This window comes from Spinacia oleracea, chromosome 1 (assembly GCF_020520425.1).
Source record: "Spinacia oleracea cultivar Varoflay chromosome 1, BTI_SOV_V1, whole genome shotgun sequence".
Taxonomy (NCBI): domain Eukaryota; kingdom Viridiplantae; phylum Streptophyta; class Magnoliopsida; order Caryophyllales; family Amaranthaceae; genus Spinacia; species Spinacia oleracea.
The window spans coordinates 117,384,993-117,402,206 of record NC_079487.1 but is presented as its reverse complement, the minus strand read 5'-3'; the positions used below and the strand labels follow the sequence as shown (position 1 = coordinate 117,402,206).

Below are 17,214 nucleotides of genomic sequence, written 5' to 3'. Positions count from 1 at the left end.
GCTCTGACAAAGCGGCCATCACCGCTGACAGTGTTTTCAATTGCTCTCCCGTGAATACTTCCGACAGGGGAGACAGGCGCTCCTGCAGCGTCTGCTCCAGCGGAGTTTTCGGTTGCTCTCTGGCAGGGCTTTCTATTTCTAACTCATCATCGTCCTCCACTGTGAATTCCTTTTGTGCCGGTATCGAGGTGTTTTTTGTTGCTGGGCTTATAACTGATTGTGTTTGTGATGGATGGGCGGGGTTTAGAAGTGAGGGTTCGAACTTGGAGGTTGTCGCCGGTTGCGGGGTTGTTGCTTTTTCTTGACTTTTCTTTGATTTTTTACCGTCTTTCTGTGAGAAATCCATGCTGACTGTTCTACCGTTTCAAGGGATAAGGTCCCCTCCTTCTAGCGCCAATTGTTCCGGGTGTGGAATGAGAACAGCTGACTGTGGGATACTGGATTCCTGTCGGGAGTGCCGGTTGGTATCTGCACAACAGAATGGATTAACTAGCCTCGGGGGTGGTTCGAGGATTCCCCTCAGATGCTTAAGTAAGATTACTGAGAGATTAAGAGATGATTAAGAGATGTTTAGAGAGTAAGAAAGAAGTGTGTTTAAGTGTTTGTGTACCTCATAGCAATAAATGAGGTGCTCCTTATATAGACCAATCCAAGGGTACGATCTGGTAGGTCCCTTGTGGTTAGATAGCGACCTGTTGATAGTGACCCTTGGTTGGTTGTCTTCATGATAATGCCGGAAGGGGTCTTGCAAATAATGCCGGTAGAGGATATTTACCTAAGATGACCAGATTACCTGCAGGTTAAGTTTACATACGGGGAGTTCTGCCGGTACCAGGTGGTGGTGCCGGTACCAGGTGGTGGTGCCGGTAGGACACCCCGTACACCCAGTTCTCCAAAGGTGGAGAAAGCAAACGCAATAAAACCATAACCGTTGTCCATGCACTTCGCTTCATGAATTATTATTATTATTATTATTATTATTATTATTATTATTATTATTATTATTATTATTATTATTATTATAACGTTACAAGCTTAACAAGCTATAAAGATCAAGTGAACTACAAGAAGTTGGAGGGGAGCCGAGATACAATCTGGGCCCCCACTCCTCTAGCTATGGCGAACCCGATCCTGCTGAAAATGTGGGCAGCTGCCCGTGCCCCAATGTCCTGAGCCCTGGAGTACGCCTGAACCCGCTTCAGCAAAGAAACAGCCCCTTTCTCTAATTCCCCAAAAGAAGAGAAGGAAAAAGGAAAGAAACCGTAACCCAAAGCCCTACAACGTGCCGCATACTTATCCTGCTTCCGCTGAGCTGCAACCGCCACAACCCGACCCGGAATGAAGCCTGACAACCCAGATTGCGTCATAGGGGAAGACCCAGTCAAGTCAACTAATTATTATTTATAATTATTATTATTATTATTATTATTTATAACTAATTATTTATTCATAATTAATTTAATTTATTAATATTTATTAATTAGTTACGGATTATTAGTTATTAATTATTTAGTTATTAGTTATTAAATATGAATTATTATTATTATTATAATATAACATTATTGTAATTATTGAATAATCAATTTCAGATTATTATTATTATTATTATTTATTATATAGTTATTTAGTTCTTAACTAATAATTATCCTTTAGTTATTAGTTAACATTTATTATTTATCATTTATTATTTATTATTTATTATTTATTATTTATTATTTATTTATTATTTATTATTTATTATTTATTATTTATTATTTATTATTTATTATTTATTATTTATTATTTTTATTTCGTTAATATATTCTGTTAAGTTCAGTTCAATTCAATTTAGTTCAGTCCAGTTCAGTTCAGTTCAGGAGCATTCAGTTCAGTCCAGTTCAGTTCAGTTCAGGAGCATTTAGTTCAGTTCAGTTCAGTCCAGTTCAATTCAGGAGCATTCAGTTCAGTTCAGTTCAGTTCAATTCAATTCAGTTCAGTTCAGTTCAATTCTCTAAAGAACAAGCCTTAAAACACAAGAAAAAATTCGAAAGAAAAGAAAACCAACCGTCTTTTTTTTTCTATTCACATACTCTTCCTGAGCTGCACAAACAGTTTCCCTTTACCTCCGGTGATCTGCCGCTGGCGACCGGCGATTTGAAGTCAAAACCTCGATTCTTTCCCGGAAACCTATTATTTCCGAGGTTAGTTTAACCTCTTCGCAATTTAATCATTCAATCAATTTATGGATCTAGGGTTTTTCATCTAAACCCTAGTGAATCGTTTATTGTTCTTGATTGCAAATTCCTTTTTGAGTCCTTCGTTGTTAATACTACTACTAATAATTTGTATCTTGGATTATTTTCTATTCTTCTGAAACAGTAATTGATTCCGAGTTGTGTATGCATTTCAGTAGCTAAAATGGCGGACGAAGCAAACAGAACTGTATGTTTTAGCTTAATTTCTGCATTTTTTTTGCGGTTATTTTAAATTGACACAGCTAATATTTATATGTTACTTTAATTTGAGGTATTGCTGACTTGAGGAACTTTTCTGTATAGGCATTTATGGAGATTCAAGGACGAATGATTGAGACTACTGGAAAATTGAAGCAGGTAAACTCCCCTTAGTATAGAAAATTACATTGTTGGTTTGTATTGAGTTTTGGTGCCTTGTACTTACTATGATTTATTCTTAATCGTATTCGTATTGCATATAATTTAAGAAAAGGTGAAAATTTTCATGATATTGGGGATTTTTACTTTACAAAGAAAAGATTGGTTTTTATGTTGCTTTATTTTAGTTTTAGTTTTCATAATGTATGCATATCGGATGTCCAATCCACCCAATGAACACTGTGCTTGAATACACACCAGACAAGTAAAATGGATGGAGGAATTTGGATATGAGAGTAGGATATGAATTTTTTTTCATTTGGTTGTCTACGTGGAAGAAGGTTCTCGGCCAATGCGTATTCATCTTTGTTACCATGCGGGATATAGGGTCAACACAAGTGGACAAGATGATCTCCTTGTTTATTTCCCATTGGAACTTTATGTCTATATTACAGAAATGTCTAGATGTCACAGTACAATATGAGTCACGAATAAGCTGACCAACAGAAATGTTGTTGCATTTAAGGTCGGGAACATAAAGAATTGTCCACGGAGAAACCACCTTAAAGCCAAGTCACTATGGTGCTATGTAATGATTGAAATCATTGAGTTACTAATTCGACTGGCTAGAACTGGAAACTGGAATGTGCCAATGCTCAGGTATAAGATGGTCGGAAGTAGAGTATTAGGATAATTTTGGTTGTCAAGGATGGGAGAGGAGGGTCGGAGGAGAGTATGAGAGATTTTAGTGTCTAAGACGTTGGCAATTTGCAACACCTATGTCTAAGACGTATTTGACTTAAGAAATGGATACTTATTCTGGGGTCTTGAAAAATAGTAGGAATATTCAAAAGCTAACGAATTGGATAATCGGTATACTCCTTACAAGACCTACAGTTCAACTGACATAGGTACTGAGCTGAAAACGGTCTTCAAATGGTTGAGGAGTTGGCGAGTTGCAATGGCCTTATTTCTTGTGTAGCCTATATTTACATGAAAATTCCAAATGTTGGCTTTGTAAAGATGGTTAATCTATTTGAAGCATTTTGGACCCATTATAGTCGTGCGTGCAACTGGTACCATATCATCCCTAATTCCCTATATTATCTCATTTGATGGAGTCAATGGAGAATAGATACTGAAAGTCTGAAAGTGGGGCACTTCCAAGAAATCTCCTGATCAGGCTGGTCTGCAGCCGATTATGCTAACTTTGGAATTTGGGCTTTGGATTTCATCCGATGTTACACATTACTGGTAAAATAGTACCTGGTACAAAAACTTCTACAGTGTTCTATGTTGTCCATTCATTAGCTAATGCCAGCCTCTATATCTGGGTTTTGGAATGCCAAGCGAAAAAACAGCTAGCATAGGCAGATAGGTGAAATTGTTTACAGAACACTTTTGCTTCTTTCTCTGGACCATCTCCAAAACCTACAACTCATCCCGGTACTCTCACAAACCATATTGTGAGGATGAAAAGGAACTTGTTTAGTGTGATATGATGCTCATTGTAAGTTTGTAACATGTCTCCTATTTTGACATTAGCAGAGTCATTTTAAATGATCCTTCTCTTAAATTGATACCCTCTACTACACTAGTTCCGTTAGCTGTTATTTGTCTGTTATGCTTTTGTATTGTTAAATTTAACCATGTTCTATGATCTGTGCAGGTGCAAAGTCAAATCCGATCTAAAGAAACAGAAAAGAAGCGTGCTTACTTAACCTTGGAGGAGTTGCGACAAGTGCCTGATGGCACAAATACTTACAAATCCATAGGTAAGGTTTTAATATCAGTAAAAGTTCTTGATACATATAGTAAACCAAATGGCATGTATATAGTTGTGGTGTGCGTGTGGTTTTGAATTTGGAACCAATTTTTATTATTTTTGATAAATATAGCTGATACGTTCAAAACTAAACTATTTTTACAACTCAAGTTCAAAGCTGTGCTTCTGTACCTTATAGGAAGGGCCAGATGCCAACAGCCAGAATAGAAAAACTACCCAGGCAACAAGCATGTGAAACCAAACTAAAATCTATTTACAGTATATGGACTCAAACCATTACTATTTTTTTCATCAAACTATGAATTCTGGTTTCTACATCAATTTTAATATTCTTTACAAGTATGTCTAATCTATCTAACTTGTGATTCCATAAGCATCATTCCTTCAAAACCGTTGAATTGATTCTGGGTGTCTATCCACTGTAGAACTTCCTGCATTCAGGTCCTAGCCACAAATGAGGCAAACGTCATCCTGACTCACTCCATTTTTGTACAACCTATCCTTTGTGTGCAACCTATGCTGTATAGCTACCCACACAATAAATGTTCTGTATATCCTTTGAACCAATGTTCAATTCATCTGCAACTGCTGTCTTTTAGTTGATTGTTTACCTTCATAGATTTATGTACTGATTGGTAATTTCGTTTCCTTTGTTTTGCAGGGAGAACGTGAGTCTCTTTCTTGGCTTACTTGTACTTGTAGGAATCTGTGTTACAAATCCAAAACAGTATTTTGATTCCCCTTTGTGGTTTCTTTCTGTCCATCATAATACTTAGGTTCGTACTGGAGCCAAAGTCGGTCTTGATTAATGAACAGGAACAGAAGTTCAAGGATAGTGAGACGGCAATTGCTTCTTTGCAGGTTCTGGTGCTTATAAATTTGTTTATTTTCCTTTTGACTCTGGGACATATACTTTGTTTGGTCTTTAGGTTTATAGTTTTCAAAATCTTTTGATTAGATTTTATATTAATAACACCACCTAGCAAAATTGTGTTTCTTTTTTTTCCAGTTTCAGCTGTATTTAGTATATTCATAGAGAGATTACTGTGTTGCTGGAGATTCTTACTTGGTGCATTGTCTTTAATTTTTGGTGACAGACTTCTAAAGAGTACCTGGAGAAACAGCTGGGGGAAGTAGAAAACAACCTGAAGGAGCTACTGCAACAAGATCCAGGTCTCGCCAGTCAAATCATGTCCCTATCAGTAATGTAATTCTCACTTCTGAGGACTTTCTTTAACCCTGTTCTATGGTTAAGAGTCTTTTAGTTCTGTTTTAAATTTCCTGAATGGGTTTCATGATAACATTAATTCAAGGATTCTTATTCTTCTTTTTATTTACTCTTGACTTCTGCGAGCCTGTCCAAGAGGATCTCGTACGAAATCCGTATTGCTTTTGGCATCACCTAATTGAAAATAAGTAAATATGAGTAAACGCTAAATACTTTACATGTTCAGTACCTATAAACTATAATTTGATAAAAAATTCTGTTGAAATAAGTAAAGATTGTGAAGGCTCCAAAGATAGATAGAGAAATTTTTATTTTATTCATTTAACATGATAGCCTATTTAGCATGACTTTAAAAAGTTTAAATACATTATAGGTTCAATGTATTTTAAAGTTTTAGCATGGCTACCAGGCTAGTAAGAATAGCCAGTTTACTTTTGATGGAATGGGAGGCTCTTCAAGGCTGCCGCCTCCTAGAGGGCAACGTGTTTGTAAATTTTTGAGAGTTGGTATTGCAAGAAGGGTGCATCCTGTAAGTATTTGCAATCTTAGTTTGAAGATACCCTCATCGATTTGTATCAATTAAAATTTATGTAGATTGTAATTGTTGTATAATGAACTTAACGATACCTGTTTCATAACTTGAAGATCTTTAGAGGTGTACGAAATTCAAAATTTGGTGTCATAGGACCTTTTCTTCAGTAAGTACTATGGACTTACCATACAAGATTCTGTATAACCGGTTGTTTACTAAAGTATCAGGTCACAGCTTGAGCAACTCAGGTTGTGTTTTAGTCAAACAGACAATTAATAGTAATTTAAACCATTGTTTGATGTAAACTAAAAGAATTACAATAAGATCTGGTTAGATGGCTAATGGCTTAGATCCCATTTCAAATAACTCATTTTGTGAATTATTATTAATACTTCTATGTAATCTGTTGGCCGGAATGCAATGGGCCTGGTGCCTTTCAAGTGGCGCCATGAGCGCAGGACTGCAGGAGCATGAAGGGGTCGCTCGTGAATTGTGCTCCTTATTTGCAAAATTTGTCTAGGAAACAAGCTGAGTAGGCATTATTCATTTATAATTTTATATACTCGCAATCTCGCATATAGAAGCTCAACGGTAAGGACCATAAATTATACGGAATAATACTAGATTAATCAACTTGGGATAGGAAAGAAGGAAAGATAAAACATTTGGCGTTTTCCGAAGCAGACTACAAAATGAAAATGCTTACAAGTTTTGCTTACAGGTAGAGAGTGGAAAACCACAAAGGCCAGCATTTTGTGAAAATGCAGAAGCAGATATATTGGACTTGTGTGAAGGAATTTTGCCGCTTAATTTATTCCTTGACACATCAAACGCTTGTAAGTTTTCCAAGTTCAATACCTTCCCTGGAATACTTCCACTCAAGTTGTTCCTCGACAACAAGATTGTCGTCAACTGTTTGGCATTCCCAAGCTCCTGTGGTATTCTTCCAGACAGTTGATTACCCACCATCTTCAGTAGTGTTAACTGGGTCAAGTTCCCTATCGACTTTGGTATGGATCCTCCTAATGGATTATGTGACAAGATCAAGGATGTAATGTAGCTCATAGCAGGCTTATTGCCGATGTTTATGTCAATTTGACCGGTGAAATTATTGCTAGACAAGTCGATGAAGTCGTAATTCCCGACATTTTGAAACATTATTCCGAAGGGACCAGAGAAGTTGTTTGAGTGAAGATCAATGGACCACAGATTGCTCATCTTTCCAAACCATAACGAAGGCAATTTCCACCCGACAAATTAAGGTAATGTATTGATGAAGATAATCGTTTTGGTAACTTCCCTTTCATTCCGGTCTTGGCTAATGTTAGCCGACTGACATTTAACTTGAAGATCCAATTCGGTAGTTTAGGTAACCCAAGTGGATTGTAGGACAAATCGAGCGTTTCTAAAGTTTTTAGTTTAGCAAGTTGAGGAGGGAGAGGGCCAACAAGCTGATTGTTAGACATATCCAAAGTCCAGAGACTTTTAAGATTGCCAAAACTCGAAGGGATTTGGCCTAAAAGACGGTTGTTCCTGAACAACATTTCGTTCAATCTAGTAAGATGTCCTATCGTTGGTGGCAACTTCCCTGTAATCATGTTGTTCTCTAAGTTTATAGTTAGAATCTGGGTAAGATTACCAATGGAATTGGGTAAAACACCGGTCAATCTATTGTGATCCAAATGGAAATCGACTAAAGAAACCAACTCGCCTATGGAAGATGGAATAGGTCCAGTAAGTCTATTATGGTCAAGGTATAGAACTTGCAATTTGGAGAGTTTACCTAGAGAATATGGAATCATTCCAGTGAGTTTATTACGGTTAAGGTGTAAATCATGCAATTTGGAGAGTTTGCCTACGGTATCCGGTATTGATCCGGTGAGTTTATTATGGTCAAGGTATAATATTTTAAGCTGGGAGAGTTGGCCTAAGGAAACTGGTATACTTCCTCTAATATTATTATCTGACAAATCTAAATAAGTGAGGTTCTTAAGCTTGCCAATCCCGGTTGAAATCCCACCGGAGAGATAATTACCACGAAGATTAAGCTCCGAAAGTGAGAAAAGATTTACAATGGAAGATGGTATTGGACCGGAAAATGCATTCCATTGTAAATCTAACGTGATTAGCGACTTCAGTGATCGGAAAACAGGTATTGGTAGGATGCCAGAGAGGGTATTATAGTCAAGGACTAGATGTTGTAGCTTATGGAGGTTAGCAAATGAGGTGGGTATAGAACCATTTAGATTGTTATCATTTAGATAAAGGTGGGTTAAGTGTGACAATTTGCCTAGTTGAGATGGGATTGGACCACTTAGTCCCTGGAGGCGTTGAAGATCGAGGGATCGAAGATAGGTAAGGTTGCCAAGGAAAGGAGAAAGCGTACCTGTCATGGAGTCTGTATAATATCCTTCCTGATCAACGGCGCTGGCTAGTAAGATGGCAACTACCCTTCCGGTGGCAGGATCACAGCGTACGCGTTACCAAGAGGTGCAACAGTCGGTCTTGGGGTTCCAAGTGCGTAAGAGTTGTGAAGGGTCATCGGTGATCCTGTGTTTGAAATCAAGTAATGCCTCTTTGTCAATGGCATTGCAGGATTGAACCAGGGTAGGACGTAATATAAAAATATCAGTAAAGAGGATCAACAGGAAAATGAGGGTAAGATAATAATTAGTTACCATCATGGGCCGTAGAAAATACTTCCTCCGTTTTAAAATAGAATGGAGGAGTACGTACTAAGCTTAGCAAATATGGTTGTGATCAGAAGTTGAAGTGAGTATGCATCTCTTTAGTCTTTACGCAATCTTTTTCTTGCTGATCGGTATATATGAAATGAAATCCGGTAATTAAGATATTGTGTAAATCATAATCAATTAATTAACTTGTAGTATTATTATTTGGACATGTTATTAGCACATCTATGTTAGTTATTATTAATATATCCGGCGATAGTCAAAGGTTGCAACCTAAGTACGAAGCAAGTGATCAAATGACAAGCTGTACATTTTGATTTCACAAATGGTTATAGAATAAATAAAATAATAACATATTAGAAGTTCATTTATGAGCCTTAAACAATGTTACATTTGTGATCGCCCAAGATCTCTTATCAATTATGTACTCCTTATGTTCTTAAATGTTAGTCATGTTAGCTTATTGAGGTTTTTGTTTTTATTTTTTAAGTTAGTCCTATTTGGTATTATTCCTTTTTTTGGCCAAAATCATAAATTTTCAATTTTGTCCCAAGTAAATTCTCTTATGAGTTATGGCCTAATCTTTTCACTCTCCTAACCACATGGGTGAACACGTGGGTACGATTTCTATGAGATTCTTTGACAAATGGCTTTAGAATAGATTGTTTAAGATTCCAAACAAGATCAGACTAACATATGAAAGTAGTACATACAATTCGAACTTCATTTTAACGATATATAGTTCATTGATATTGCTTGGAAGTTGCAATGGCAGAAAGAAGATGCCAAAGACTATAAAATGGGAAACTTGGTTGTTCTTTAAATTAAACCAAGTAAAAGAAGAAGAAAAAAAGATTAATATATAATAATTCACATTTGCAGGGAAAGAGTGACTTGCAGCGCTGTTATTCATTGATGACATTGAAGAGAAGAGTACATGAAGATTAAAAACACATGAAGTTGATTTGAACTCTAGCAGAGTGTTCATACAATAATATACTACCAACGCTTACAAGGAGGGAGCGGAGAACCACATAGGCCAAGATTACGCGCAAATGCAGAAGCAGGAATATTAGTGTTATGTGTAGGAATCTTTCCACTAAATTGATTTCTTGAGACATCAAACACTTCCAGTACCTCCAAATTCAACACTTTCCTGGGAATACTTCCATTCAGCCGATTCCTCGATAGCAAAATCGTGCTCAATTGGTTGGCATTCCCGAGTTCTTGAGGGATTCTTCCTGAAAGCCGGTTACCCACCATCTCCAACACTCGTAGTTGGGTCAAATTCCCCATCGACTTTGGTATGGATCCTCCCAATGGGTTATTGAACAAGATCAATGAATTAATGTATGCCATAACAGGCTTACTCCCTATGTTTACATCAATTGGACCTGTGAACTTATTGCTAGACACGTCGATGGAGGTGTAGTAATCCGATAATTCTTTATCAAATATAACTCCCAAGGAACCAGTGAAGTTATTTGAGTGAAGATCAAGTTCTACCAGTTGATAAAGATTCTTCAACTCTTGGGGAATGGTGGAGTAGAATCTATTATTTGATAAGTTAAGGGACCATAAACTATAACTCAAGTTACCTATCCAAGAAGACAATTTCCCTGTGAGTTGATTCTTAGACAAATCCAAATGCGTCAGGCTGTTAAGATTGCCAAAACTCGAAGGGATTTCTCCAACTAAGTTGTTATTTGAGAACATAATCTCGCTTAATGTAGTTAATTGTCCTATACTCGGTGGTAACTTTCCTGTAATCATATTGTTTTCCAACACTATACGCCCAATTCTGATGAGTTTGCCTATAGAATTTGGTATAACTCCTGTCAATTTATTCTGACTCAAATCCATGGACACTAAAGAAACAAGGCTGCCTACAGTAGAAGGAATAGATCCAGTGAGTCTATTATCGAGGAGGTATAAATTTTGCAGCTGCGAGAGTTCACCTACAGAATCCGGTATGACTCCAGTAATTTTATTATGGGCGAGGTGTAAAGATTTCAGTTGGAAGAGTTCGCCTACAGAATGTGGTATGTTTCCGGTTAATTCGTTATAATTCAAATATAATTCCTGCATCTGAAAGAGTTTACCTATCGAATTTGGTATTTGTCCAGTAAGGTTATTATTGTTTAGAAATAACGTTTCTACTTGGGAGAGTTCACTGACAGAATTTGGTATACTTCCTCTGATTTTATTTTCTGAGATATCTACATATTTAAGGTGCTTTAGTTTGGTAATACCGGTTGGAAACTCACCGGAGAAAGAATTCTGGCCTAAAAAGAGCTGCTGGAGTGATATTAGATTTGCAATGGAAGGCGGTATTGAGCCAGTGAAGAAATTTCCCTGTAAATTCAATGTTAAGAGTGACTTCATTGATCGAAAAACAGCGTGAGGAATAGTACCAGAGAGGGCATTGTGTCCAAGGAATAGATACTTTAACTTATGGAGGTTACCAAATGAAGCGGGTATGGAACCGTTTAAGTCATTGTAGGGTAATGAAAGATGAGTTAAGTGTGACAATTTGCCTAATTGAGGAGGGATAGGACCAGTTATCCCTCCAAGGTTACTAATGTCAAGGATTCGAAGATAGGTAAGATTGCCAAGGAAAGGAGAGAGTGTACCTTGTATGTATATGGTTGGACCTAAGTCACTAACAGCAGGGCCAGATAAGGAAATTCGAACTACCCTTTTAGTGATAGGATCACAACTCATGCCTCGCCAGGTTGCGCAACAGTCGGTGTTAGGGAGCCATGTTATTGTTGATAGTTGTTGAAAATCGCCGTATTGGATCCCACGCTTGAAATCGAGTAATGCTTCTTTGTCTATGGCATTGCAGGATTGTACTAGCAGAGGACAGAAGATAGTAGTAAGAACTAAGGTTATGAGGAAAATGAAGGTAAGTGAATCTCTTTCAAAGGTTACCATGATTAATTATTGTTGGAAGAAAAAAATGATGGTTGTGACTTGTGAGGGCATAAGGAGAACAAGTATGCTATGCATCTGTTTATAAACCTGAATGGAAATTACTCCTACTCTCCTAGTCCTAGGTACATACTATAAGTGCGTATTAGTTACAAACAGAGTAATACATTAATTATTATCAAAACGTGCGTACTAATCTTAATGAACATGGTAGTGCCCGTAGAATTAGGGAAGAGTATGAGGTGTTTAGGAAGTAATTAGTACTCCGTAGCTTGTAGGATAGTGTCATTAAGATAAGAAGATCCTCTGATTGATTTCATTAGAATTGTTTATGAATTACTAGTCGTTTCAGAGTTTGCAATAGCAGTACAAGGCAATTAAGTGGAAATGACAAGCTGCATTGTAGTGTACTACGTAGTACGTGTTAAGATCTGACCCATGAAATATCACGTGTAAGAGTCTCACATCGATAAAAGAGGAGATAGTTAATCACTTAATAAGGCCAAGGGGCTACTCCTCTTATTGACATATGATTTTAAGCTGGAAACTCATACGGTCTTATAAACTCTCTTAATGACGGGTGCGACCCAAGGCCCGTATTTAACACTACGTATTCCTTAATTTAATTGAATAACTAGTGTGTAGCCCGGGCGATGCCCCGGGTTTCTACTGTTAGTAGGTTTCAAATGGTGTTTTCGTGTTGTTTCGAATGTTGTTTGTGTGATGTGTTGACTAAAAATTATAAGGTATTCAATAACTTTTATTATGTACAATGAGTGATGTATTGGACGCTGGTTAATAAATGAAAATGTTAAACTTGTTTATATAGTGAAATTCCCTGGAAACGTACATTTGTTTTTTCAGTTTTGGTCGAAGCTGTACTCAAATTCTAAATTGTATCTTAACCATGATAAAGTAAACTAATGTTGATTTTGTTGGAATTATTGAGGGTATTCCTCTTATTTGGTGCATAATTTAATGTGGCCGTATCTCCCCTTGGCATGGTTGTGTCTTCGTTTACCAATGCTTGTTTTAGTTTTCACGGTTGGCGGTTGTAGTTGTTTCTTTGTCTGTCTCCCTGCAATATAGATATTGATTAGTACCTACCGTTGTTTTATTTTGTGTTTTTGCTGTTTATATTCTGTTTGTTTTGTTGTTGAACATTGTACTTACATTTCATTTCTGTTTCTCTTCCTTGCAGTCCTTTCCACTCTAGTGTCATTTTCTGATGCGTTATCCAGCAGGTGCCTTGCCACTGTAGTGTTTGATCCTGTGGCGTTATCCAAGAGTGGTGTTTCTACTCCAGTAGTTGTGTCTGTGGCTTTTTCCAGGATTAGCCTTTTTGCTAGCAGGTGACTTTCCACTTCAGGGTTCGATCGTGTGGCGTTATCCAAGAGTGGTGTTTTGAGTTACAATCACCGTTGCCTACAATCAAGGCTGCAAGTTCATTAGTGGACGGTAAATTATATTGTCTGCCATCCTTAGATCGCGTACCAATTAGACGAACCCGAACAGGTTGCATTTCAACATTGGAGTAGCGTTCCCTGGCCATTCTGATGACTTTTGCAAGTGGATTGTGTTGATTTAACATTTTTGCAAGGCCGTCCACTATTTTGGGATCAAGATCACTTTCTGCATTGTTTGTCAGTGAGTTGATTCTGTTCTCAACTTCATTATGGGTGTCATAAACATATAGTTGGGTGAATCTTGGTTGTGCCCCATCTGGTGGTAGCAAAGATCCAATCTTATGGTGATTCTGACCATTAATTCTGAAGACATATGGACCCCTCCCTCTGTTGATTGTCTTATCCACTTGTCCACCCATTGATGTGAATGCAAATATGGAGTTGTAAGATCTAATGCTTTCCTTGAATTTTCTTGACTGAGAGCCCGTTTTAGGGTCAAGTAACAACTTCAAGTACTCTCTTTTCTCTCTTTACTCTTTCCTGGATCCAAACTCTTGCACCACAATGCGAACATACGTGTTTAGGCCCACCAAAGGTCCATGGTCGGGTGTACTTTCCTGTTAAGATAAAATGTAGGAGTCAAAATTAGTGTAGTTCAAAGTAGTTTAATCTAAATTTCACTTATGTATCTAAATATGGAAGTGGTATACTCACTATGATGCAATGCGTGTGATGCAGACCCTTCTAGTGTATTCCTTGAGATGTTGCTGCCCACTGTGTTGGAATAACAGTTTAATATTCATAGGTTGAATAGTGTATAACTTGCTGTAGTAGAATTAAGTTACCTCTGTTCAAGTTGGGTTGAGGAGATCTGGTGTTTTGGATATCAGTTTCAGTAGTAGGAGTCATTGAACCATCAGGTGGTAATGAAGAATTTAGTCTACGCCGCAAAGATGAGGTAGACTCTCTATTCTCACTCCTTCTACGTCGTCTTGAAGGTGTACCAGAACCAATAACATTATTGTTTGGTGCACTTGTTTCTCCTATTGTATTATTTTATAACTTAAGGTTATTGTCAAGAATTAGGGGTACATTTCATAATATAATGCAAGTTGTGACTAACTAACCTCTTGATGTAAGTGAGCGGTGAGCTCTTTCTACTGCATTCATCATTGACGCCACTGGGTGTTGTGGCCAAATCACTGGCAGATGCCTTGGCCGAGAATCTGTGACCCTGACATGGGTTGGGTTATTGTTTCTGGCTCTATTTCTCCTTTGTATGAGAATGAAGCGTCGCAAGAGCCTTCTATGCTTAGCTTCATCTCCATTATCCATACCTACTCTTTGTACTGCATTCATCATTGACGGCATTGGGTGCTGTGGCCAAATCACTGGCAGATGCCTTGGCCGAGAATCTGTGACCATGACATGGGTTGGGTTATTGTTTCTGGCTCTATTTCTCCTTTGTATGAGAATGAAACGTCGCAATAGCCTTCTATGTCTAGCTTCATCTCCACTTTCCATACCTGTTTTCCGAACTACAATAAAGTATGGTGGTTGGATCTACACCATGATTTCTTTGAAATTAAAGATTATGAAATTAAAACCTTTGTCAAAATCCTTACATAAGTAAGATACATTTTATTCGTCCAAAATATCACGAAAAAACAAAACACCAGCAGCTCATTCTAGATTTCTAATGTAAGACGTATCCCAAATTCTTGGCCCAACGTAGCTCTTGTATTAGGGCCGTATTTTCCTCACAAACATCCATATAATTGTGCTTTAAGGTTCAAAGCTCATTTCTTCTTTTACTCTTTTAATGTCTGCTACACGCCGTTTTTTTCTTTCATGGCGGATGGCATCTAAGTTGAAGTCAGCTATGTCAAATTGGTAGGATTCCTTTAATTTGTGTATGGCTATTTGTGCAGCATGCTCCTTTGCTGTTGCCAAATCCTTTGAACGTTGGCTTTTGATTTTTATTGTCGGGCCATCTTGTGTAGTTCTCAGTTTTATGATTGCTACATATTGTTGTCGTCGTTGCTTATGGTAATGTTTGTACAGTGGTAGTGGCAAACCATACCAGTTGATGATATCAGATAGTAGCTTAGTAAAGCTTATAGTGAAAAGTTTAGTACTCTTATTCATAGTAATTCTGCCAAATTGGAGAGCCAAATAAAAACGGAAGTTTAACAATTTGAGCAATGATATATCATATTGAAATGTAAACCACACATTCTTCAGTTTCATACTTTGGGGTTTATTAGGAGAATGAGATGCATCGTCAGTCATATTCTATTAAGTATAGATCAATGGTATTTGACTGTATAAAATTTTAAAGTAAAGGAACTACCTTAGTTTTCAAGAGCCAGCTATCCAAATGACAGTACAACTTCAGAAGGTTCACAAAGTACCTGTAGCCCACAAAGTAAAACAGAGCCATTAAGTTATTTGGAAAATGAGAGTACAACTTGAAATGTTCTGTATAAATGAGAATCAAGCATGAATTTTTGGTCCTGTCACCATTATATAAAATGGAACTGAAATTCCCTGTTCGAGATTAACCAATGGCAAAAACTTAGTGTTCTGCTTCAAAAGAGTCAGCTCACACCAATGTTGGTTAAACATATCCCATCCCCAGGTTCGTAATAAGTTCCTTTTGCAGAATAAACTTCAGACTACACCAAAGATAGGTTTCTGCTGCAGCTATCTGCTCCAAAATGATCAGGAATAGGGTCTGCCACCCTTTACAACACCTTAAGTACACTTATAGAAATCCATGACACTAAGACAGCCACATAATTATAGTGTAGCAGCATATAATCAAGCAACACAATCAAATGGGCATATTCTATAACTTTTAGGATTTCTGAATAATAAAACTATTACTACTGCAGACTATTGAACCTCACATTCCAACATCGTTTCCAGCAATTTCATCTCATTAAAATTCCCATATTAAATTACACAATATATAGAGGCCTTTCCAATACAATCTAAACTGAACAACTAACCAGAGTTTTTGTTGCAGGACAATATGATACTCAACGATCGATTGCAGCCCCTGTCTTACTCAAGCCTACAACAAACAAAACCCAAAACAGAAACAAATGATACTGTGTAAATGAAGAGCCTAATGCCATGAATAGATATACAAACACAGGAATTAAACCATTGTAATAGTTTAGATGCGTCAGTTTACCTGATTACTTCTCATAAACCTTTTTCAAAGGGGTCAAATTAGGGGCTGATGAATTCAGCAAGACTATAGGAATATATATACTGGGAACCTCCTAGAGGGGCTCAATTACGCAATTTCAGTTACAGATTTAGGCAATCAGTTGAGAAATTGATTTGGTTCAAAAGATAAAATTAAATTCATGACTTGAATTACAATTGATTGTGAAAAGAGTTAAGATAGATACCATAACTGAAATCGCTGGATTGTGCGGGTGAGGCAAGATCGGCGTCTACTCAATTACCTAGCCCAATTCGAAAACACATAGGCAGAAATCAACCCACAAAGACGAATCTTCTTCCTCATAATTTAATTGAGTACTCATAATCAATGTTTCTCTTAATTAAGAGTAATCAATTTATCATGAGGAGGAATTCGGAGCTACAAAGCCAGAAAGCAACCAACAAAGACGAATCTTCTTCTTCCTGATGTAATTGATTACTCATAATTAATGTTTCACTTAATTAGGAGTAATCAATTATTAGGAAGATGAGGATTGGAAAATCCTAAGAAAACGAAAATCTGGAGAAGGCCTTCAAACTTCAAAGTGTCAAGGAAGAAGATGGGTCGGTGATGTGAGCAGTAGAATTAATGTACTCCCATTTATTATAATTCTTCTTTTACAGCAAATATATAAATTATAGATAGGAAATAACACACAAGTAACACTTGGCGGAGTTGGTAAAAGTTGAGCAGCGTTATTACGGAGGTTGAATTTTCGAGCCCTTTGAACATCATTTTTTGGTTGTATAGATTAGCGTGCCACAATTTTATTAGATGCTTCGTTGTCGCAACGACACTGGTAG

General features: G+C 37.2%; 3 protein-coding genes and 1 pseudogene across 10 annotated transcripts; 1 reads left to right on the top strand and 3 right to left on the bottom strand.

Annotated features, from left to right (window-relative positions):
* The first annotated feature begins 2,024 nt into the window (after positions 1–2,024).
* LOC110783982 (prefoldin subunit 1) lies at positions 2,025–6,198 on the top strand. 4 transcript variants are annotated; one of them, XR_008931912.1, is made up of 7 exons: positions 2,025–2,180; positions 2,359–2,421; positions 2,538–2,591; positions 4,261–4,366; positions 5,039–5,238; positions 5,475–5,584; positions 6,015–6,198. XR_008931912.1 is itself a non-coding variant. In XM_021988395.2 (7 exons), exons 2-7 carry the CDS (start codon positions 2,398–2,400, stop codon positions 5,586–5,588), a joined length of 390 nt encoding a protein of 129 aa, XP_021844087.1. In that variant the 5' UTR covers positions 2,025–2,180; positions 2,359–2,397; the 3' UTR covers positions 5,589–5,710. The 4 variants fall into 4 exon arrangements, 1 of the variants encoding a protein (XP_021844087.1); XR_008931909.1 differs by having other exon boundaries at positions 5,979–6,198; XM_021988395.2 differs by lacking the exon at positions 6,015–6,198 and having other exon boundaries at positions 5,039–5,045; positions 5,154–5,238; positions 5,475–5,710.
* A 469-nt stretch (positions 6,199–6,667) lies between these two features.
* LOC110783977 (LRR receptor-like serine/threonine-protein kinase RGI5) lies at positions 6,668–8,530 on the bottom strand (annotated as a pseudogene).
* Positions 8,531–9,713: 1,183 nt separating this feature from the next.
* On the bottom strand, positions 9,714–12,127 carry LOC130471249 (LRR receptor-like serine/threonine-protein kinase GSO2). Its single transcript, XM_056841279.1, has one exon. The coding sequence runs from the start codon at positions 11,765–11,767 to the stop codon at positions 9,830–9,832; it is 1,938 nt and encodes a 645-aa protein (XP_056697257.1). The 5' UTR covers positions 11,768–12,127; the 3' UTR covers positions 9,714–9,829.
* Positions 12,128–12,563: 436 nt separating this feature from the next.
* LOC110782490 (uncharacterized) lies at positions 12,564–17,214 on the bottom strand. 5 transcript variants are annotated; one of them, XM_056841281.1, is made up of 8 exons: positions 16,596–17,214; positions 16,185–16,249; positions 15,524–15,584; positions 14,298–15,325; positions 14,016–14,213; positions 13,885–13,944; positions 12,938–13,787; positions 12,564–12,842 (listed from the first exon to the last, which is right to left on the bottom strand). In XM_056841281.1, the coding sequence occupies exons 4-7, from the start codon at positions 14,692–14,694 to the stop codon at positions 13,666–13,668; spliced, it is 777 nt and encodes a 258-aa protein (XP_056697259.1). In that variant the 5' UTR covers positions 14,695–15,325; positions 15,524–15,584; positions 16,185–16,249; positions 16,596–17,214; the 3' UTR covers positions 12,564–12,842; positions 12,938–13,665. The 5 variants fall into 5 exon arrangements, with proteins under 5 accessions (XP_056697259.1, XP_021842358.1, XP_056697261.1 ...); XM_021986666.2 differs by having other exon boundaries at positions 14,298–14,708; XM_056841283.1 differs by having other exon boundaries at positions 14,298–14,585; positions 16,596–17,173.